General features: G+C 54.4%; 1 protein-coding gene across 1 annotated transcript in view; it reads left to right on the top strand.

The window, feature by feature from the left end:
• The window catches only part of POLD1 (DNA polymerase delta 1, catalytic subunit), an 80,082-nt gene that overhangs the window by 4,533 nt on the left and 52,789 nt on the right, over positions 1-22,760 (top strand). The window contains exons 4-9 of the mRNA XM_082299772.1: positions 830-967; positions 5,248-5,379; positions 7,056-7,224; positions 12,362-12,690; positions 17,383-17,549; positions 20,864-20,968. Coding sequence (XP_082155898.1) covers positions 830-967; positions 5,248-5,379; positions 7,056-7,224; positions 12,362-12,690; positions 17,383-17,549; positions 20,864-20,968 — 1,040 coding nt within the window. The remainder of the gene's footprint in view (positions 1-829; positions 968-5,247; positions 5,380-7,055; positions 7,225-12,361; positions 12,691-17,382; positions 17,550-20,863; positions 20,969-22,760) is intronic.

Here is a 22,760-nt window from a genome sequence, read left to right as displayed (position 1 = left end):
CCTCCCAAACCCTCCAAACCCCCCCCAAATCCCCCCAAACCCTCTCAAATCCCCCCCAAACCCTCCCAAATCCCCCCCAAATCCCCCCCAAATCCCCCCCAAATCCCTCCCAAATCCTCCCCAAACCCCCCCCAAATCCACCCCAAATCCCCCCAAACCCCCCCAAATCCCCCCAAATCTCCCCAAACCCCCCCAAGTCCTTCCCAAACCCCCCCAAATCCCCCCAAACCCTCCCAAACCCTCCCAAACCCTCCAAACTCCCCCAAATCCCCCCAAGTCCTTCCCAAACCCCCCCAAACCCCCCCAAACCCTCCCAAATCCCCCCCAAATCCCCCCCAAATCCTCCCCAAACCCCCCAAGTCCTTCCCAAATCCCCCCCAAACCCTCCCAAATCTGCCCCAAATCCCCCCAAGTCCTTCCCAAACCCCCCCAAACCCCCCCAAACCCTCCCAAATCCCCCCCAAATCCCCCCCAAACCCCCCAAGTCCTTCCCAAATCCCCCCCAAACCCTCCCAAATCTGCCCCAAATCCCCCCAAGTCCTTCCCAAACCCTCCCAAATCCCCCCCAAATCCCCCCCAAATCCCCCCCAAACCCCCCAAGTCCTTCCCAAATCCCCCCCAAACCCTCCAAACTCCCCCAAATCCCCCCAAGTCCTTCCCAAACCCCCCCAAATCCCTCCAAATCCCCCCCAAATCCCCCCCAAATCCCCCCCAAATCCCCCCCAAATCCTCCCCAAACCCCCCCAAATCCCCCCCAAATCCCCCCAAATCCCCCCCAATCCCCTCCAAAGCCCCCCAAATCCCCCCAAATTCCCATCCCTGGTTTCAGGGCCCCCTCCCGAGGGGTTCCCGGGGTGGCCCCACCCCTCCCCCATCCTGCGGATGTTCGGGGTGACCCGTGAGGGGCTCAGCGTCTGCGTCCACCTGCACGGCTTCAGCCCCTACTTCTACGTGCTGGCACCGCCAGGTGAGAGCCCAAAAACCCCCAAAATCACCCCAAAATCACCCCAAAAACCCCGACCCCAAAAACCCCCAAATTCCCCCCAAAATCCCGCTCGAAATTGCTCGAAAATCCCCAAAATCGCCCTCAAAACATCCCCTAAACTCCTCTGAGATCCTAAAATTCCTCCTCTGGAAACCCCAAATCCCTCCAAAATCACCCCAGAATCACCCCAAAATCACCCCAAAAACCCCAGCCCCAAAAACCCCCAAATTCCCCCCAAAATCCCGCTCGAAATCGCTCAAAAATCCCCAAAATCGCCCTCAAAACGTCCCCTAAACTTCTCTGAGATCCTAAAATTCCTCCTCTGGAAATCCCAAATCCCTCCAAAATCACCCCAAAAACCCCAGCCCCAAAAACCCCCAAATTCCCCCCAAAATCCTGCTCGAAATCGCTCAAAAATCCCCAAAATCGCCCTCAAAACGTCCCCAAAACTCCTCTGAGATCCTAAAATTCCTCCTCTGGAAACCCCAAATCCCTCCAAAATCACCCCAAAATCACCCCGAAATCACCCCAAAAACCCCGACCCCAAAAACCCCCAAATTCCCCCCAAAATCCCGCTCGAAATCGCTCAAAAATCCCCAAAATCGCCTTCAAAACATCCCCTAAACTCCTCTGAGATCCTAAAATTCCTCCTCTGGAAACCCCAAATCCCTCCAAAATCACCCCAAAATCACCCCAAAAACCCCGACCCCAAAAACCCCCAAATTCCCCCCAAAATCCCGCTCGAAATCGCTCAAAAATCCCCAAAATCGCCCTCAAAACGTCCCCTAAACTCCTCTGAGATCCTAAAATTCCTCCTCTGGAAACCCCAAATCCCTCCAAAATCACCCCAAAATCACCCCGAAATCACCCCAAAAACCCCGACCCCAAAAACCCCCAAATTCCCCCCAAAATCCTGCTCGAAATCGCTCAAAAATCCCCAAAATCGCCCTCGAAACGTCCCCAAAACTCCTCTGAGATCCTAAAATTTCTCCTCTGGAAACCCCAAATCCCTCCAAAATCACCCCAAAATCACCCCAGCCCCAAAAACCCCCAAATTCCCCCCAAAATCCCGCTCGAAATCGCTCAAAAATCCCCAAAATCGCCCTCAAAACGTCCCCTAAACTCCTCTGAGATCCTAAAATTTCTCCTCTGGGAACCCCAAATCCCTCCAAAATCACCCCAAAAACCCCGACCCCAAAAACCCCCAAATTCCCCCCAAAATCCCGCTCGAAATCGCTCAAAAATCCCCAAAATCGCCCTCAAAACGTCCCCTAAACTCCTCTGAGATCCTAAAATTCCTCCTCTGGAAACCCCAAATCCCTCCAAAATCACCCCAAAATCACCCCAAAAACCCCGACCCCAAAAACCCCCAAATTCCCCCCAAAATCCCGCTCGAAATCGCTCAAAAATCCCCAAAATCGCCCTCAAAACATCCCCTAAACTCCTCTGAGATCCTAAAATTCCTCCTCTGGAAACCCCAAATCCCTCCAAAATCACCCCAAAATCACCCCAAAAACCCCGACCCCAAAAACCCCCAAATTCCCCCCAAAATCCCGCTCGAAATCGCTCAAAAATCCCCAAAATCGTCCTCAAAACGTCCCCAAAACTCCTCTGAGATCCTAAAATTTCTCCTCTGGAAACCCCAAATCCCTCCAAAATCACCCCAAAATCACCCCAAAAACCCCGACCCCAAAAACCCCCAAATTCCCCCCAAAATCCCGCTCGAAATCGCTCAAAAATCCCCAAAATCGCCCTCAAAACGTCCCCAAAACTCCTCTGAGATCCTAAAATTCCTCCTCTGGAAACCCCAAATCCCTCCAAAATCACCCCAAAAACCCCAGCCCCAAAAACCCCCAAATTCCCCCCAAAATCCCGCTCGAAATTGCTCAAAAATCCCCAAAATCGCCCTCAAAACGTCCCCTAAACTCCTCTGAGATCCTAAAATTCCTCCTCTGGAAACCCCAAATCCCTCCAAAATCACCCCAAAATCACCCCAAAAACCCCAGCCCCAAAAACCCCCAAATTCCCCCCAAAATCCCGCTCGAAATCGCTCAAAAATCCCCAAAATCGCCTTCAAAACATCCCCTAAACTCCTCTGAGATCCTAAAATTTCTCCTCTGGAAACCCCAAATCCCTCCAAAATCACCCCAAAAACCCCCAAATTCCCCCCAAAATCCCGCTTGAAATCGCTCAAAAATCCCCAAAATCGCCCTCAAAACGTCCCCTAAACTTCTCTAAGATCCTAAAATTCCTCCTCTGGAAACCCCAAATCCCTCCAAAATCACCCCAAAATCACCCCGACCCCAAAAACCCCCAAATTCCCCCCAAAATCCTGCTCGAAATCGCTCAAAAATTCCCAAAATCGCCCTCAAAACGTCCCCAAAACTCCTCTGAGATCCTAAAATTCCTCCTCTGGAAACCCCAAATCCCTCCAAAATCACCCCAAAATCACCCCAAAAACCCCGACCCCAAAAACCCCCAAATTCCTCCCGAAAAACCCCCAAATCCAACCCCCCCCAGCACCAAAAATCACCCTCAAAACGCCTCCAAAACCTCCCAAAAACGGGAAAATCCCACCCCAAATTCCCCCCAAAATCCCCCCAAAAATCCCAGCCCCAAAAACCCCAAAATTCCCCCCCAAAACCTCAAAATTCTCCCAAAAAACCCCAAAGTTCCCCAAAAAACCCCAGAATTCTCCCCCCAAAAAATCTCAAAAATTCCCCCCAAAACCCCCAAAATTCTCCTCAAAAAACCCCAAAATTCCCCCCAAAAAGCCCCAAAATTCCTCTCAAAAAACCCCAAAATTTCTTCAAAACCCCAAAATTCTCCTCAAAAAAACCCAAAATTCCCCTGAGATCCCAAAATTTCCCCCAAAATTCTCTCAAATCCCCCCCAAGGTCCCCAAATTTTTGGCTTTTTGGGGAGAAATTTTGGGGAGTTTTGGTGTTTCGGGAGGAATTTGGGGAATTTGGGGAGATTTTGGGGGATTTGGGGATTTCCAGGGGGAGTTTTTGGGGGGGAAATTTGGGATTTGGGTGGAATTTTGGGATCTCGGGGAATTTGGGGGGAATTTGGGATTTTGAGGGATTTTGGGATGGAATTTGGGGGCAATTTTTGGGACTTTGGGGATTTTTGGGGCCGTTTTGAGGGATTTGGGAAAGATTTTGGGTTGGATTTGGGGCATTTTGGGGTGGATTTGTGGGGATTTTGGGGTTTTTTGGGGGGAACTTGGGGGGTTTTGGGGTCAGGGATTTTGGGAGGATTTGGGGAGAATTTGGGATTTCAGGGGGGACTTTTTGAGATTTTGGGGGCATTTTGGGGTGGATTTGGGGCATTTTGGGGTGGATTTGGGGCATTTTGGGGTGGATTTTGGGGTGGATTTGTTGGGATTTTGGTGTGGATTTGGGGCATTTTGGGGTGGATTTGGGGCATTTTGGGGTGGATTTGGGGAATTTTGAGGTGGATTTGGGGTGGATTTGGGGTGGATTTTGGGGTGGATTTGGGGCATTTTGGGGTGGATTTGGGGGAGAATTTTGGGGATTTTTGAGGGATTTGTTGGGATTTTGGGATCCCCCCCAACCCCCACGGCCCCTCCCCCCTTCCCAACCCCCTGAATTTGGGGCATTTTGGGGTGGATTTGGGGCATTTTGGGGTGGATTTGGGGCATTTTGGGGGTGGATTTTGGGAGCATTTTGGGGTGGATTTGGGGGATTTTGGGGTGGATTTGGGGAATTTTGAGGTGGATTTGGGGTGGATTTTGGGGTGGATTTGCGGCATTTTGGGGTAGATTTGGGGGTGGATTTTGGGGTGGATTTGTTGGGATTTTGGTGTGGATTTGGGGCATTTTGGGGTGGATTTGTTGGGATTTTGGGGTGGATTTTGGGGTGGATTTCGGGGTGGATTTGGGGCATTTTGGGGGTGGATTTTGGGAGGATTTTGGGGTGGTTTCCCGGGATGATTTTGTTGGGAAAGTTGCTATTTTTCTGGAGGGGGATTTTCAGGTGGATTTGTTGGGATTTTGGGGTGGATTTGGGGCATTTTGGGGTGGATTTGGGGGGAGAATTTTGGGGATTTTTGAGGGATTTGTTGGGATTTTGGGGTGGATTTTGGGGTGGATTTGTTGGGATTTTGGGGTTTCCCGGGATGATTTTGTTGGGAAAGTTGCGATTTTTCTGGGGGGGGGGATTTTCAGGTGGATTTGTTGGGATTTTGGGATCCTCCCCAACCCCCTGAATTTGGGGCATTTTGGGGGTTTTTGGCAGGAGTGGCCCCGGAGCACCTGGAGCCGCTGGAGCGGGAGCTGGAGGCGGCGCTCAGGAGGGAGCCCCGGGCGGGCACCCCCAAATCCGGGCCCCCCAAAAATGTCCTGGGGCTGCAGCTGGTCCAGAAGCAGAGTGAGGAAACCCCCAGCCCCCCCAAAAATTTGGGATCCCAAAATTTATCCCGGGAATTTATCCCGGGATAGCGAAAAAAGCGGCGAAAATGGGTCCAAAATGGCCCCAAAACGGCTCCAAAATGGCTCCAAAATGGCTCCAAAATGGCTGAAAACTGGCCCCAAAATGGCCCAAATACGGCTTCAAAATGGCTCACAAATGGCCCCAAAAATGGCTCAAAAATGCCCAAAAATGGTCCCAAAATGGCTCAAAAGTGGCTCAAAAATGGCCCAAAAATGGCTTCAAAATGGCCCAAAAATGGCTTCAAAATGGCCCCAAAATGGCTCACAAATGGCCCCAAAAATGGCTGAAAAATGCCCCAAAATGGCTCAAAAATGGCCCCAAAACGGCTCCAAAATGGCCCAAAATGGCTCAAAAATGGCCCCAAAATGGCTTTAAAATGGCCCAAATACGGCCCCAAAATGGCTCAAAACCGGCCCCAAAATGGCTCAAAAGTGGCCCCAAAATGGCTCAAAAGTGGCCCCAAAATGGCTCAAAAATGGCCCAAAAATGGCTCAAAAATGGCCCAAAAACGGCTCAAAAATGGCCCCAAAAATGGCTGAAAAATGCCCCAAAATGGCTCAAAAATGGCCCCAAAAATGGCTGAAAAATGCCCCCAAATGGCTCCAAAATGGCCCAAAAATGGCCCCAAAATGGCCCAAAAATGGCTCAAAGCCTCAAGTTTTGAGCCTAAAAATTCCTGGTGGGAGCCCCAAATTGGAGCACAGAAAATTTGGGAATCCTGGAATTTATCCTCGGATCCCAAAATTATCCCAGGATCCCCAAATTGTCCTGGGATGACAAAAAAAGCACCAAAAATTGGTCCGAAATGGCCCAAAAAGGCAAAGTTTGAGCTCAAAAATCACCCTGGGAACCAAAATTGGAGCCCAAAAAATTTGGGGATCCCAAAAATCATCCTGGGATCCCCAAATTTTTGTGGGATCCCAAAATTTATCCTGGGAGTCCCAAATTTATCCTGGGATAGCGAAAAATGGCCCAAAAATGGCCCAAAATCTCCAGTTTTGAGCTCAAAACTCCTTTGGGATCCTAAAAATTGTGGATTTTGGGGGGAATTTTTTGGGAATTGTTTGGGGTGATTTTGGGGCATTTTTGGGGGGTTTTGGGGCTGGTTCTGGGTAATTTTGGGGGGATATTTTGGGGGTGATTTTGGTTGATTTTTAGGAGGTTTTTGGGGTTGGTTTTGGGGGGATTTTTGGATGATTTTTGGGGTGATTTTGGTGGATTTTTGGGGCATTTCTGGAGGATTTTGGGACAATTTTTGGGGTGGCTTTGAGGGCATTTTTGGGGCATTTTTAGAGGGTTTTGGGGGTGGTTTTGAGTTGATTTTTTGGTGGATTTTGGGGGCATTTTTGGGTTGGTTCGGGGGCGTTTTCAGAGGGTTTTGGGGCTGCCTTTGGGATATTTTTGAAGGGTTTTTTGGGGCATTTTGTGCTGGTTTGGGGGAGATTTTTGGGGTCTTTCCGGGCGGTTTTGGGGCATTTTCGACGCCGTTTTCGAGGCGGTTTTGGTGCGTTCCTGCTGGGTTTTTTTAGGGAATTTCGCCTTTTTTGGGGGGGGTTTTTTTTGGGGGGATTTTTTTGGGGGTGACCCTCTCCCCCTTCCCCCTCCCCCCCCAGGTATTTTGGGGTTCCACGGGGGTGCCCAGGTGCCCTTTGTGCGGGTTGGGGTCTCCCTGCCCCGCCTGGTGCCCCCTGCCCGGCGCCTCCTGGAGCGGGGGCTGCGCTGGGGGGGGCTGGGGGTGCACCCGGCCCCCCCCTTCGAGGCCAACATCGACTTCGAGATCAGGTAACCCCCCCAAAACCCCCCCAAAACCCCCCCAAAACCCCCAAATCCCCAAATCTGACCCCCCCCCCCAAAAAAACCCAAAAAAATCCACCCTAAAACACCCAAAATCGGAGTTTTTCGCAGCAAACTTGACCCTAAATTCCCCAAAATGGGAGTTTTTCACAGCAAACCTGACCCCAAAAACCCCAAAATTGGAGTTTTTCACAGCAAACCTGACCCCAAAAGCCCCAAAACTGGAGTTTTTCACAGCAAACCTGACCCCAAAAACCCCAAAATTGGAGGTTTTCACAGCAAACTTGACCCCAAAACCCCCAAAATTGGACTTTTTCACAGCAAACCTGACCCCAAAAGCCCCAAAATTGGGGTTTTTCACAACAAACCCGACCCCAAAAACCCCAAAATTGGAGGTTTTCATAGCAAACCTGACCCCAAAAACCCCAAAATCGGAGTTTTTCACAGCAAACCTGACCCCAAAAACCCCAAAATCGGAGTTTTTCACAGCAAACCTGACCCCAAAAACCCCAAAACTGGAGTTTTTCGCAGCAAATTTGACCCCAAAAGCCCCAAAATCGGAGTTTTTCACAGCAAACCCGACCCCAAAAGCCCCAAAATCGGAGTTTTCACAGCAAACCTGACCCCAAAACCCCCAAAATTGGGGTTTTTCGCAGCAAACCTGACCCCAAAAACCCCAAAATCGGAGTTTTTCACAGCAAACCTGACCCCAAAAACCCCAAAATTGGAGGTTTTCACAGCAAACTTGACCCCAAAACCCCCAAAATTGGACTTTTTCACAGCAAACCTGACCCCAAAAGCCCCAAAATTGGGGTTTTTCACAGCAAACGTGACCCCAAAACCCCCAAAATTGGAGTTTTCACAGCAAACCTGACCCCAAAAACCCCAAAATCGGAGTTTTCATAGCAAACCTGACCCCAAAAACCCCAAAATTGGGGTTTTTCACAGCAAACCTGACCCCAAAAACCCCAAAATCGGAGTTTTTCACAACAAACCTGACCCCAAAAACCCCAAAATCGGAGTTTTTCGCAGCAAACTTGACCCCAAAACCCCCAAAATTGGGGTTTTTCGCAGCAAACCTGACCCCAAAAGCCCCAAAATTGGAGGTTTTCACAGCAAACCTGACCCCAAAAGCCCCAAAATTGGAGTTTTTCGCAGCAAATTTGACCCCAAAAGCCCCAAAATTGGAGTTTTTCACAGCAAACCTGACCCCAAAAACCCCAAAATTGGGGTTTTTCACAGCAAACGTGACCCCAAAAACCCCAAAATTGGAGGTTTTCGCAGCAAACCTGACCCCAAAAACCCCAAAATTGGAGGTTTTCGCAGCAAACCTGACCCCAAAAACCCCAAAATTGGAGGTTTTCGCAGCAAACTTGACCCCAAAACCCCCAAAATTGGGGTTTTTCACAGCAAACGTGACCCCAAAACCCCCAAAATTGGGGTTTTTCGCAGCAAACCTGACCCCAAAAACCCCAAAATTGGAGGTTTTCACAGCAAACCCGACCCCAAAAACCCCAAAATCGGAGTTTTTCGCAGCAAACCTGACCCCAAAAACCCCAAAATTGGATTTTTTCGCAGCAAACCTGACCCCAAAAACCCCAAAATTGGAGGTTTTCGCAGCAAACCTGACCCCAAAAGCCCCAAAATTGGGGTTTTTCACAGCAAACCTGACCCCAAAACCCCCAAAATCGGAGTTTTTCACAGCAAACCTGACCCCAAAAGCCCCAAAATTGGGGTTTTTCACAGCAAACGTGACCCCAAAAACCCCAAAATCGGAGTTTTTCACAGCAAACCTGACCCCAAAAACCCCAAAATCGGAGTTTTTCACAGCAAACCCGACCCCAAAAGCCCCAAAATTGGGGTTTTTCACAGCAAACGTGACCCCAAAAACCCCAAAATCGGAGTTTTTCACAGCAAACCTGACCCCAAAAACCCCAAAATCGGAGTTTTTCGCAGCAAACCTGACCCCAAAAGCCCCAAAATTGGGGTTTTTCACAGCAAACGTGACCCCAAAAACCCCAAAATTGGGGTTTTTCACAGCAAACTTGACCCCAAAAGCCCCAAAATTTGAGTTTTTCACAGCAAACCTGACCCCAAAACCCCCAAAATCGGAGTTTTTCACAGCAAACCTGACCCCAAAAACCCCAAAACTGGAGTTTTTCGCAGCAAATTTGACCCCAAAAGCCCCAAAATCGGAGTTTTTCACAACAAACCCGACCCCAAAAACCCCAAAATCGGAGTTTTTCGCAGCAAACCTGACCCCAAAAGCCCCAAAATCGGACTTTTTCACAGCAAACCTGACCCCAAAAGCCCCAAAATTGGGGTTTTTCACAGCAAACGTGACCCCAAAAACCCCAAAATCGGAGTTTTTCACAGCAAACCTGACCCCAAAAACCCCAAAATCGGAGTTTTTCACAGCAAACCTGACCCCAAAAACCCCAAAATTGGAGGTTTTCACAGCAAACTTGACCCCAAAACCCCCAAAATTGGACTTTTTCACAGCAAACCTGACCCCAAAAGCCCCAAAATTGGGGTTTTCACAGCAAACCTGACCCCAAAAACCCCAAAATTGGACTTTTTCACAGCAAACCTGACCCCAAAAACCCCAAAATCGGACTTTTTCACAGCAAACCCGACCCCAAAAACCCCAAAATTTGAGTTTTTCACAGCAAACCCGACCCCAAAAACCCCAAAATTGGAGTTTTTCACAGCAAACCCGACCCCAAAAACCCCAAAACTGGAGTTTCTCGCAGCAAATTTGACCCCAAAAGCCCCAAAATCGGAGTTTTTCACAGCAAACCCGACCCCAAAACCCCCAAAATTGGAGGTTTTCACAGCAAACCTGACCCCAAAAACCCCAAAATCGGAGTTTTCACAGCAAACCTGACCCCAAAAACCCCAAAATCGGAGTTTTTCACAGCAAACCTGACCCCAAAAGCCCCAAAATCGGAGTTTTTCACAGCAAACCCGGCCCCAAAACCCAAATCCCACCCCCATCCCAAAAAAATCTGGTCCTCCCCAAAAAATTCCACCCCAAAACCCCAAATTCCTCCCCAAACCCCCAAATTTCCCCGTTCCAGCCCCAAATTTCCTCCCCAAAACCCCCAAATTTTGCTCCTCACCCCCCAAACTTCACCCCCACCCCAAATTTTTCCCCCAAAACCCCCAAAATCTCCAAATTTCCTCCCAAAACCTCCAAATTTTTCTCCTCACCCCCAAATCTTCACCCCCCACCCCAAATTTTTCCCCCCAAACCCCCAAAATCTCCAAATTTCCTCCCCAAAACCCCCAAATTTTGCTCCTCACCCCCCAAACTTCACCCCCCACCCCAAATTTTTCCCCCAAAACCCCCAAAATCTCCAAATTTCCTCCCAAAACCCCCAAATTTTGCTCCTCACCCCCCAAACTTCACCCCCACCCCAAATTTTTCCCCCAAAACCCCCAAAATCTCCAAATTTCCTCCCAAAACCCCCAAATTTTGCTCCTCATCCCCCAAACTTCGCCCCCCACCCCAAATTTTTCCCCCAAAATCTCCAAATTTCTTCCCCAAAACCCCCAAATTTTTCTCCTCACCCCCCAAACTTCACCCCCACCCCAAATTTTTCCCCCAAAACCCCCAAAACCTCCAAATTTCCTCCCAAAACCCCCAAATTTTGCTCCTCACCCCCCAAACTTCGCCCCCCACCCCAAATTTTTCCCCCAAAATCTCCAAATTTCCTCCCCAAAACCCCCAAATTTTTCTCCTGACCCCCCAAACTTCACCCCCCCACCCCAAATTTCCTCCCCAAAACCCCCAAAATCCCCCCAAATTTCCTCCCAAAACCCCCAAATTTTGCTCCTCACCCCCCAAACTTCACCCCCCCCCAAATTTTTCCCCCAAAATTTCCCCAAATTCCTCCCCAAACCCCCAAATTTCCCCGTTCCAGCCCCAAATTTCTTCCCCAAAACCCCCAAATTTTTCTCCTCACCCCCCAAACTTCACCCCCCACCCCAAATTTTTCCCCCAAAACCCCCAAAATCTCCAAATTTCCTCCCAAAACCCCCAAATTTTTCTCCTCATCCCCCAAACTTCGCCCCCCACCCCAAATTGTTCCCCTAAAACCTCCAAATTTCCTCCCAAAACCCCCAAATTTTGCTCCTCATCCCCCAAACTTCACCCCCCCCAAATTTTTCCCCCAAAATTTCCCCAAATTCCTCCCCAAACCCCCAAATTTCCCCATTCCAGCCCCAAATTTCTTCCCCAAAACCCCCAAATTTTGCTCCTCACCCCCCAAACTTCACCCCCACCCCAAATTTTTCCCCCAAAACCCCCAAAATCTCCAAATTTCTTCCCCAAAACCCCCAAATTTTGCTCCTCATCCCCCAAACTTCGCCCCCCACCCCAAATTTTTCCCCCAAAATCTCCAAATTTCCTCCCCAAAACCCCCAAATTTTGCTCCTCACCCCCCAAACTTCACCCCCCCCCCAAATTTTTCCCCCAAAATTTCCCCAAATTCCTCCCCAAACCCCCAAATTTCCCCGTTCCAGCCCCAAATTTCCTCACCAAACCCCCAAATTTTTCTCCTCACCCCCCAAACTTCACCCCCCACCCCAAATTTTTCCCCCAAAATCCCCCCAAATTTCCTCCCCAAAACCCCCAAATTTTTCTCCTCACCCCCCAAACTTCACCCCCCACCCCAAATTTTTCCCCCAAAACCCCCAAAATCTCCAAATTTCCTCCCCAAAACCCCCAAAACCTCCAAATTTCCTCCCCAAAACCCCCAAATTTTGCTCCTCACCCCCCAAACTTCACCCCCACCCCAAATTTCCTCCCCAAAACCCCCAAAATCTCCAAATTTCCTCCCCAAACCCCCAAATTTTGCTCCTCACCCCCCAAACTTCACCCCCCAAATTTTTCCCCCAAAATTTCCCCAAATTCCTCCCCAAACCCCCAAATTTTGCTCCTCACCCCCCAAACTTCACCCCCCCACCCCAAATTGTTCCCCCAAATCCCCCCAAAACCCCCAAAACCTCCAAATTTCCTCCCCAAAACCCCCAAATTTTTCTCCTCACCCCCCAAACTTCACCCCCCCACCCCAAATTTTTACCCCAAAACCCCCAAAATTCCCCCAAATTTCCCCCACAGGTTCATGGCCGACTCGGGCCTGGTCGGCTGCTGCTGGGTGGAGCTGCCCCCGGGGGGGTTCCGCTGGCGGGGGGACCCCAAAATCCCCCCGGGGACCCCCCAAAACCACCCCGGGGACCCCCAAAATCGCCTCGGGGACCCCCAAAATCGCCCCGGGGACCCCCAAAATCGCCCCGGGGACCCCCAAAATCCCCCCAAGGCCACCCTGTGCCAGCTGGAGGCCGACGCCCACTGGGGGGCGCTGCGGGGCCACCCCCCCGAGGGGCCCTGGCTGGGGCTGCCCCCGCTGAGGGTGCTGAGCTTCGACATCGAGTGCGCCGGCAGGAAGGGTACTGGGAGCACTGGGAGGGACTGGGATGGACTGGGAGGGACTGGGAGCGACTGGGAGGGGGATTGGGGGGGATTTGGGGCAGTTTGGGGGGGATTTGGGGGCACTGGGAGCACTGGGAGGGACTGGGAGCACTGGGAGCTGGGGCTGCCCCCGCTGAGGGTGCTGAGCTTCGACATGGAGTGCGCCGGCAGGAAGGGTACTGGGAGCACTGGGAGGGACTGGGAGCGACTGGGATGGACTGGGAGGGGGATGGGGAGGGACTGGGAGCACTGGGATGGAGTTTGGGGGGGATTTGGGGGCACTGGGAGGGACTGGGAGCACTGGGAGCTGGGGCTGCCCCCGCTGAGGGTGCTGAGCTTCGACATCGAGTGCGCCGGCAGGAAGGGTACTGGGAGCACTGGGAGGGACTGGGAGCGACTGGGAGCGACTGGGAGGGGGATGGGGAGGGACTGGGAGCACTGGGATGGAGTTTGGGGGGGATTTGGGGGCACTGGGAGGGACTGGGAGCACTGGGAGCTGGGGCTGCCCCCGCTGAGGGTGCTGAGCTTCGACATCGAGTGCGCCGGCAGGAAGGGTACTGGGAGCACTGGGAGGGACTGGGAGCGACTGGGATGGACTGGGATGGGGATGGGGAGGGACTGGGAGCACTGGGATGGAGTTTGGGGGGGATTTGGGGGCACTGGGAGGGACTGGGAGCACTGGGAGCTGGGGCTGCCCCCGCTGAGGGTGCTGAGCTTCGACATCGAGTGCGCCGGCAGGAAGGGTACTGGGAGCACTGGGAGCGACTGGGAGCGACTGGGATGGACTGGGAGGGGGATGGGGAGGGACTGGGAGCACTGGGATGGAGTTTGGGGGGGATTTGGGGGCACTGGGAGGGACTGGGAGCACTGGGAGCTGGGGCTGCCCCCGCTGAGGGTGCTGAGCTTCGACATCGAGTGCGCCGGCAGGAAGGGTACTGGGAGCACTGGGAGGGACTGGGATGGACTGGGAGGGGGATTTGGAGGCACTGGGAGCACTGGGAGGGACTGGGAGCGAGTTTGGGGGGGATTTGGGAGCACTGGGAGGGGACTGGGAGCACTGGGAGCTGGGGCTGCCGCCGCTGAGGGTGCTGAGCTTCGACATGGAGTGCGCCGGCAGGAAGGGTACTGGGAGCACTGGGAGGGACTGGGAGCGACTGGGAGCGACTGGGATGGACTGGGAGGGGGATGGGGAGGGACTGGGAGCACTGGGATGGAGTTTGGGGGGGATTTGGGGGCACTGGGAGCACTGGGAGGGACTGGGAGCACTGGGAGCTGGGGCTGCCCCCGCTGAGGGTGCTGAGCTTCGACATCGAGTGCGCCGGCAGGAAGGGTACTGGGAGCACTGGGAGCGACTGGGAGGGACTGGGAGGGACTGGGAGGGGGATTGGGGGGGATTTGGGGCAGTTTGGGGGGGATTTGGGGGCACTGGGAGCACTGGGAGGGACTGGGAGCACTGGGAGCTGGGGCTGCCCCCGCTGAGGGTGCTGAGCTTCGACATGGAGTGCGCCGGCAGGAAGGGTACTGGGAGCACTGGGAGGGACTGGGAGCGACTGGGAGGGGGATGGGGAGGGACTGGGAGCACTGGGATGGAGTTTGGGGGGGATTTGGGAGCACTGGGAGGGACTGGGAGCACTGGGAGCTGGGGCTGCCCCCGCTGAGGGTGCTGAGCTTCGACATCGAGTGCGCCGGCAGGAAGGGTACTGGGAGCACTGGGAGGGACTGGGAGCGACTGGGATGGACTGGGAGGGGGATTGGGGGGGATTTGGGGGCACTGGGAGGGACTGGGAGCACTGGGATGGAGTTTGGGGGGGATTTGGGGGCACTGGGAGGGCACTGGGAGGGGACTGGGAGGGGGATTTGGGGCAGTTTGGGGGGGATTTGGGGGCACTGGGAGGGGACTGGGAGCGACTGGGATGGACTGGGAGGGGGATTGGGAGCACTGGGAGGGACTGGGAGCACTGGGAGGGGGATTGGGAGTGGGATTGGGGGGGACTGGGAGCACTGGGAGGGGACTGGGAGCGACTGGGATGGACTGGGAGGGGGATTTGGAGGCACTGGGAGCACTGGGAGGGACTGGGAGCGAGTTTGGGGGGGATTTGGGAGCACTGGGAGGGACTGGGAGCACTGGGAGCTGGGGCTGCCCCCGCTGAGGGTGCTGAGCTTCGACATCGAGTGCGCCGGCAGGAAGGGTACTGGGAGCACTGGGAGGGACTGGGATGGACTGGGAGGGACTGGGATGGACTGGGAGGGGGATTGGGGAGGGACTGGGAGCACTGGGATGGAGTTTGGGGGGGATTTGGGGGCACTGGGAGCACTGGGAGGGACTGGGAGTGGGATTGGGAGCACTGGGAGGGACTGGGAGTGGGATTGGGAGCACTGGGAGGGACTGGGATGGACTGGGAGGGGGATGGGGAGGGACTGGGAGCACTGGGAGGGACTGGGAGCGACTGGGATGGAGTTTGGGGGGGATTTGGGGGCACTGGGAGCACTGGGAGGGACTGGGAGCACTGGGAGCTGGGGCTGCCCCCGCTGAGGGTGCTGAGCTTCGACATGGAGTGCGCCGGCAGGAAGGGTACTGGGAGCACTGGGAGGGACTGGGATGGACTGGGAGGGACTGGGAGCGACTGGGAGGGGGATTGGGGGGGATTTGGGGCAGTTTGGGGGGGATTTGGGGGCACTGGGAGCACTGGGAGGGACTGGGAGCACTGGGAGCTGGGGCTGCCCCCGCTGAGGGTGCTGAGCTTCGACATCGAGTGCGCCGGCAGGAAGGGTACTGGGAGCACTGGGAGGGACTGGGATGGACTGGGAGGGACTGGGAGCGACTGGGAGGGGGATTGGGGGGGATTTGGGGCAGTTTGGGGGCGATTTGGGGGCACTGGGAGGGACTGGGAGCACTGGGAGCTGGGGCTGCCCCCGCTGAGGGTGCTGAGCTTCGACATCGAGTGCGCCGGCAGGAAGGGTACTGGGAGCACTGGGAGGGACTGGGAGGGACTGGGAGGGACTGGGAGGGGGATGGGGAGGGACTGGGAGCACTGGGATGGAGTTTGGGGGGGATTTGGGGGCACTGGGAGGGACTGGGAGCACTGGGAGGGACTGGGATGGACTGGGAGGGGGATTGGGGGGGATTTGGGGCAGTTTGGGGGGGATTTGGGGGCACTGGGAGGGACTGGGAGCACTGGGAGGGACTGGGAGTGGGATTGGGAGTGGGATTGGGGGGGACTGGGAGCACTGGGAGGGGACTGGGAGCACTGGGAGGGGACTGGGAGGGGGATTTGGGGCAGTTTGGGGGGGATTTGGGGGCACTGGGAGGTGACTGGGAGCACTGGGAGGGACTGGGAGTGGGATTGGGAGCACTGGGAGGGACTGGGAGCACTGGGAGGGGGATGGGGAGGGACTGGGAGCACTGGGATGGAGTTGGGGGGGGATTTGGGGGCACTGGGAGCTGGGGGGCGCCACAGGGGCAGAATTTGGGTGGATTTGGGGCATTTCGGGGCGGTTTTGGGTTTTTTGGGGGCGATTGTTCACATTTTGGGTTTCTGGGCTCGATTTTGGGTGGCTTTGGCTGAATTTGGGGTTTTTTAAACTCAGTGGGGTCTCTTGAGCTGCAGTTGCACTTTTGGGTCACCAGGAGGCGCCGCAGGGGCGGGATTTGGGTGGATTTGGGGCATTTTGGGGCGGTTTTGGGGCATTTTGGGGCCGTTTTGAGGGTTTTTATGGGTGGATTTGGGGCATTTCGGGGCGGTTTTGGGGGTTTTCGGGGCGCTTTTGGGGGTTTTCTGGGGTGGATTTGGGGGTTTTTGGGGTGGATTTGGGGGTTTTTGGGGTGGATTTGGGGCATTTTGGGGTGGATTTGGGGGTTTTTGGGGCGGTTTTGGGGGTTTTTGGGGCGGTTTTGGGGCTTTTCGGGGCGGTTTTTGGGGCTTTTTCAGGGCATTTCGGGGCGGTTTTGGGGGTTTTCAGGGTGGATTTGGGGGTTTTTGGGGTGGATTTGGGGCATTTCGGGGTGGATTTGGGGGTTTTTGGGGCGGTTTTGGGGCTTTTTCAGGGCATTTCGGGGCGGTTTTGGGGGGTTTTGGGGTGGATTTGGGGCATTTCGGGGTGGATTTGGGGGTTTTCGGGGTGGATTTGGGGGTTTTTGGATCGGTTTGGGGGGTTTTTGGGGTGGTTTTGGGGCTTTTCGGGGCGGTTTTGGGGGTTTCTGGGGTGGATTTGGGGGTTTTCGGGGTGGTTTTGGGGGTTTTGGGGGTGGATTTGGGGCATTTCGGGGTGGATTTGGGGGTTTTTGGGGGGTTTTGGGGTTTTTTTGGGCGGTTTTGGGGCTTTTCGGGGCGGTTTTTGGGGCTTTTTCAGGGCATTTTGGGGCGGTTTTGGGGGTTTTCAGGGTGGATTTGGGTGGTTTTGGGGCGGTTTTGGGGCATTTTGGGGCCGTTTTGAGGGTTTTTTTGGGGTCCTGGGCTCGATTTTGGGTGTCTTTGGCTGAATTTGGGGTTTTTTAAACTCAGTGGGGTCTCTTGAGCTGCAGTTGCACTTTTGGGTCACCAGGAGGCGCCGCAGGGGCGGGATTTGGGCGATTTTGGGGCAGATTTGGGCCATTTCTGGGTGGATTTGGGGCTTTTCGGGGCGCTTTTGGGGGTTTTTTGGGGTGATTTTTCCGATTCTGGGGCTCCCAGGGGTGTTCCCGGAGCCGCAGCAGGACCCGGTGATCGCCATCGCGGCCGTGGCGCTGCGCCAGGGTGCCCGCGAGCCCTTCCTGCGCGTGGTGCTGACGCTGCTGCCCTGTGCCCCCCTGAGAGGAGCCACGGTCAGGAGCTTCGACACCGAGAGGGAGCTGCTGCAGGTGGGGCTTTGGGGCAAAAAACGGGGATTTTGGGGGGTTTGAGGGGGCTGGGGAGGGGTTTGGGTGGGTTTTGGGTGGGTTTGGGGCAGTTTTGGGGTGGGTTTGGGGCAGTTTTTGAGGCCTCAGGAGAGGCACTGTCAGGAGCTTTGACACCGAGAGGGAGCTGCTGCAGGTGGGGCTTTGGGGCAAAAACCGGGGATTTTGGGGGTTTTGGGGGGTTTGAGGGGGCTGGGGAGAGGTCTCAGGGCAGTTTGGGGGGGTTTGGGGCAGTTTTGGGTGTGGTTTGGGGCAGTTTTTGAGGCCTCAGGGGAGGCACTGTCAGGAGCTTTGACACCGAGAGGGAGCTGCTGCAGGTGGGGATTTGGGGCAAAAACCGGGGATTTTGGGGATTTTGGGGGGTTTGAGGGGGCTGGGGAGAGGTCTCAGGGCAGTTTTGGGGGGGTTTGGGTGGGTTTGGGGGGGTTTTGGGTGGGTTTGGGGCAGTTTTTGGGGTCTCAGGAGAGGCACTGTCAGGAGCTTCGACACCGAGAGGGAGCTGCTGCAGGTGGGGATTTGGGGCCAAAAACGGGGATTTTGGGGGGTTTGGGGGGTTTGAGGGGGCTGGGGAGAGGTCTCAGGGCAGTTTGGGGGGGGTTTGGGGCAGTTTTGGGTGGGTTTGGGGCAGTTTTTGAGGCCTCAGGGGAGGCACTGTCAGGAGCTTTGACGCCGAGAGGGAGCTGCTGCAGGTGGGGCTTTGGGGCAAAAAATGGGGATTTTGGGGGTTTTGGGGGGTTTGAGAGGGCTGGGGAGGGGTTTGGGGGGGTTTTGGGTGGGTTTGGGGCAGTTTTTGGGGGGGCTGAGTGGGTTTTTGGGGGGTTTGGGGTGGGTGGGTTTGGGGCAGTTTTGGGTGGGTTTGGGGCAGTTTTTGAGGCCTCAGGGGAGGCACTGTCAGGAGCTTTGACACCGAGAGGGAGCTGCTGCAGGTGGGGCTTTGGGGCCAAAAACGGGGATTTTGGGGGGTTTGGGGGGTTTGAGGGGGCTGGGGAGGGGCCTCAGGGCAGTTTTGGGGGGGTTTGGGGCAGTTTTGGGTGGGTTTGGGGCAGTTTTTGAGGCCTCAGGGGAGGCACTGTCAGGAGCTTTGACACCGAGAGGGAGCTGCTGCAGGTGGGGATTTGGGGCAAAAACCGGGGATTTTGGGGATTTTGGGGGGTTTGAGGGGGCTGGGGAGAGGTCTCAGGGCAGTTTGGGGGGGGTTTGGGTGGGTTTGGGGCAGTTTTGGGTGGGTTTGGGGCAGTTTTTGGGGTCTCAGGAGAGGCACTGTCAGGAGCTTCGACACCGAGAGGGAGCTGCTGCAGGTGGGGCTTTGGGGCAAAAAACGGGGATTTTGGGGGGTTTGGGGGGTTTGAGAGGGCTGGGGAGGGGTTTGGGGGGGTTTTGGGTGGGTTTGGGGCAGTTTTTGGGGGGGCTGAGTGGGTTTTTGGGGGGTTTGGGGTGGGTTTGGGGCAGTTTTGGGGGGCTTTGGGGCAGTTTTTGGGGTCTCAGGAGAGGCACTGTCAGGAGCTTCGACACCGAGAGGGAGCTGCTGCAGGTGGGGATTTGGGGCAAAAAACGGGGATTTTGGGGGTTTTGGGGGGTTTGAGAGGGCTGGGGAGAGGTCTCAGGGCAGTTTTGGGGGGGTTTGGGTGGGTTTGGGGCAGTTTTGGGTGGGTTTGGGGCAGTTTTGGGTGGGTTTGGGGCAGTTTTGGGGGGCTTTGGGGCAGTTTTTGAGGCCTCAGGGGAGGCACTGTCAGGAGCTTCAACACCGAGAGGGAGCTGCTGCAGGTGGGGCTTTGGGGCAAAAAACGGGGATTTTGGGGGGTTTGAGAGGGCTGGGGAGGGGTTTGGGGGGGTTTTAGGTGGGTTTGGGGCAGTTTTTGGGGGGGCTGAGTGGGTTTTTGGGGGGTTTGGGGTGGGTTTGGGGCAGTTTTGGGGGGCTTTGGGGCAGTTTTTGGGGTCTCAGGAGAGGCACTGTCAGGAGCTTTGACACCGAGAGGGAGCTGCTGCAGGTGGGGATTTGGGGCAAAAAACGGGGATTTTGGGGGTTTTGGGGGGTTTGAGAGGGCTGGGGAGGGGTTTGGGGGGGTTTTGGGTGGGTTTGGGGCAGTTTTTGGGGTCTCAGAGGAGCCACGGTCAGGAGCTTCGATACCGAGAGGGAGCTGCTGCAGGTGGGGTTTTGGGGCCAAAAATGGGGATTTGGGGAATTTCAGGGGTTTTGGATATTGGGGAGGGGTCCTAGGGGGGATTTCGGGGCAGTTTGGGGAAGTTTGGGTGTGGTTTGGGGGGCGTGAGCGAGGCCAGCAGCAGCTGAGGGACAAAACTTGAGGGAAAATCTTGGGAATTTGGGGAATTTGGGGCATCCGGGGTATGGGGGAGGGGTCCCAGGGCAGCTTTGGGGCTCCCCAGGTGAGTTTTGGGGGGGTCCAGGTGAATTTGGGGCTCCCCAGGTGAATTTGGGGCTCCCCTGGTGAATTTTGGGGCTCCCAGGTGAATTTTGGGGCTCCCCAGGTAAATTTGGGGCTCCCCAGGTGAATTTTGGGGCTCCCCAGGTGAATTCTGGGGCTCCCTGGCTGAATTTTGGGGCTCCCCAGGTGAATTTGGGGCTTTCCAGGTGAATTTTGGGGCTTCCCAGGTGTTTCTGGGGCTCCCTGGCTGAATTTTGGGGCTCCCCGGGTGAATTTTGGGGCTCCCAGGTGTTTTTGGGGTTTCCCAGGTGAGTTTTGGGACCCCCAGGTGAATTTTGGGGGGGGTCCAGGTGACTTTGGGGTGAGTTTTTGAGGCTCCCAGGTGTTTTTGGTGCTCCCTGGGTGAATTTTGGGGCTCCCAGGTGTTTTTGGGGTTTCCCAGGTGAGTTTTGGGACCCCCAGGTGAATTTTGGGACTCCCCAGGTGAATTTGGGGCTTTCCAGGTGAATTTTGGGGCTCCCCAGGTGAATTCTGGGGGGGGGTCCAGGTGAATTTGGGGTGAGTTTTTGAGGCTCCCAGGTGTTTTTGGGGCTCCCCAGGTGAATTTTGGGCTCCCCAGGTGAATTTGGGGCTTTCCAGGTGAATTTTGGGGCTCCCCAGGTAAATTTGGGGCTCCCCAGGTGAATTTGGGGTTTTCCAGGTGAATTTTGGGGCTCCCCAGGTGAATTCTGGGGGGGGTCCAGGTGAATTTGGGGTGAGGTTTTGAGGCTCCCCAGGTGTTTTTGGGGCTCCCCAGGTGTTTTTGGGGTTTCCCAGGTGAATTTTGGGACCCCCAGGTGAATTTTGGGACCCCCAGGTGAGTTTTGGGGCCCCCTGACCCCCCTTTTTCCCCAGTCCTGGGCGGAGTTCGTGCGGATCGTGGACCCCGACGTGGTCACGGGCTACAACATCCACAACTTCGACCTGCCCTACCTGCTGCAGAGGGCCCAGGTGCTGCAGGTGAGACCCCAAAACCCCCCCAAAACAACCCCGGGCTCACAGGGACCCCAAAAACCCCCAAAATCCCCCCAAAAAACCCCAAAATCCTCACAAAAATCCTCACAAAATCCCCCAAAAATCCGCCAAAAATTCTCACCAAAATCCGCCAAAAATTCTCACCAAAATCCCCCAAAAATTCTCACCAAAATCCGCCAAAAATCCGCCAAAAATTCTCACCAAAATCCCCCAAAAATTCTCACAAAAATCCCCCAAAAATTGTCACCAAAATCCCCCAAAAATCCTCACAAAATCCCCCCAAAATCCGCCAAAAATCCTCACCAAAATCCCCCAAAAATTCTCACAAAAATTCTCACAAAAATCCTCACAAAAATCCCCCAAAAATCCTCACAAAATCCGCCAAAAATCCTCACAAAAATCCTCACAAAAATCCTCACAAAAATCCCCCAAAAATCCTCACAAAAATCCTCACAAAAATCCTCACAAAATCCCCCCAAAATCCGCCAAAAATCCTCACCAAAATCCCCCAAAAATTCTCACAAAAATTCTCACAAAAATCCTCACAAAAATCCCCCAAAAATCCTCACAAAATCCGCCAAAAACCCTCATAAAATCCTCACAAAAATCCTCACAAAATCCCCCAAAAATCCTCACAAAAATCCCCCAAAAATCCTCACAAAATCCCCCGAAAATCCTCACAAAAATCCTCACAAAAATCCTCACAAAAATCCCCCAAAAATCCTCACAAAAATTCTCACAAAAATTCTCACAAAAATCCCCCAAAAATCCGCCAAAAATCCTCACAAAAATCCCCCAAAAATCCTCACAAAAATCGTCACAAAAATCCCCAAAAATCCTCACAAAAATCCCCCAAAAATCCTCACAAAAATCCTCACAAAAATTCTCATAAAATCCCCCAAAAATCCTCACAAAAATCCTCACAAAAATCCCCCAAAAATCCTCACAAAAAATCCCCCAAAAATCCTCACAAAAATCCCCCAAAAATTCTCACAAAAATCCTCACAAAAATCCCCCAAAAGTCCTCACAAAAATCCCCCAAAAATCCCCCAAAAATCCTCACAAAAATCCCCCAAAAATCTTCAGAAAAATCCCCCAAAAATCCTCACAAAAATCCTCACAAAAATCCCCACAAAAATCCTCATTAAAATCCCCCAAAAATCCTCACAAAAATCCTCACAAAAATCCTCACAAAATCCTCACAAAAATCCCCCAAAAACCCTCACAAAAATCCCCCAAAAATCCTCACAAAAACCCCAAAAATCCCCCAAAAACCCTCACAAAAATCCCCCAAAAACCCTCATAAAAACCTGAAAAACCCCCCAAAAATCCCCAAAATCCCCCAAAAATCCCCCAATCCCGCCTGCCCTCCCTGCTCCAGGTGAGACCCCAAAAGCGCCCGGGGCACCCCAAAAACCCCCCCTGACCCCCCCCAAAACACCTGGGACGTCCCTGGGACCCCCCCAGGTGCCCCCAATGCCCCCCCAGGTGCCCCCAAACCCCCCCCAGGTGCCCCCAAACCCCCCCAGGTGCCCCCAAATCCCCCCCAGGTGCCCCCAATTCCCCCCCAGGTGCCCCAAATGCCCCCCCAGGTGCCCCCAAATCCCCCCAGGTGCCCCCAATTCCCCCCCAGGTGCCCCCAATTCCCCCCCAGGTGCCCCCAATCCCCCCCAGGTGCCCCCAAACCCCCCCCAGGTGCCCCCAATTCCCCCCCCAGGTGCCCCCAATCCCCCCCAGGTGCCCCCAATCCCCCCCAGGTGCCCCAAACCCCTCCCCA

The sequence above is a fragment of the Coloeus monedula genome (genome assembly GCF_965178545.1).
Source record: "Coloeus monedula genome assembly, chromosome: 34".
Lineage (NCBI taxonomy): Eukaryota > Metazoa > Chordata > Aves > Passeriformes > Corvidae > Coloeus > Coloeus monedula.
The sequence above is the reverse complement of the archived record's forward strand: the minus strand, read 5'-3'. Positions and strand labels throughout refer to the sequence as shown.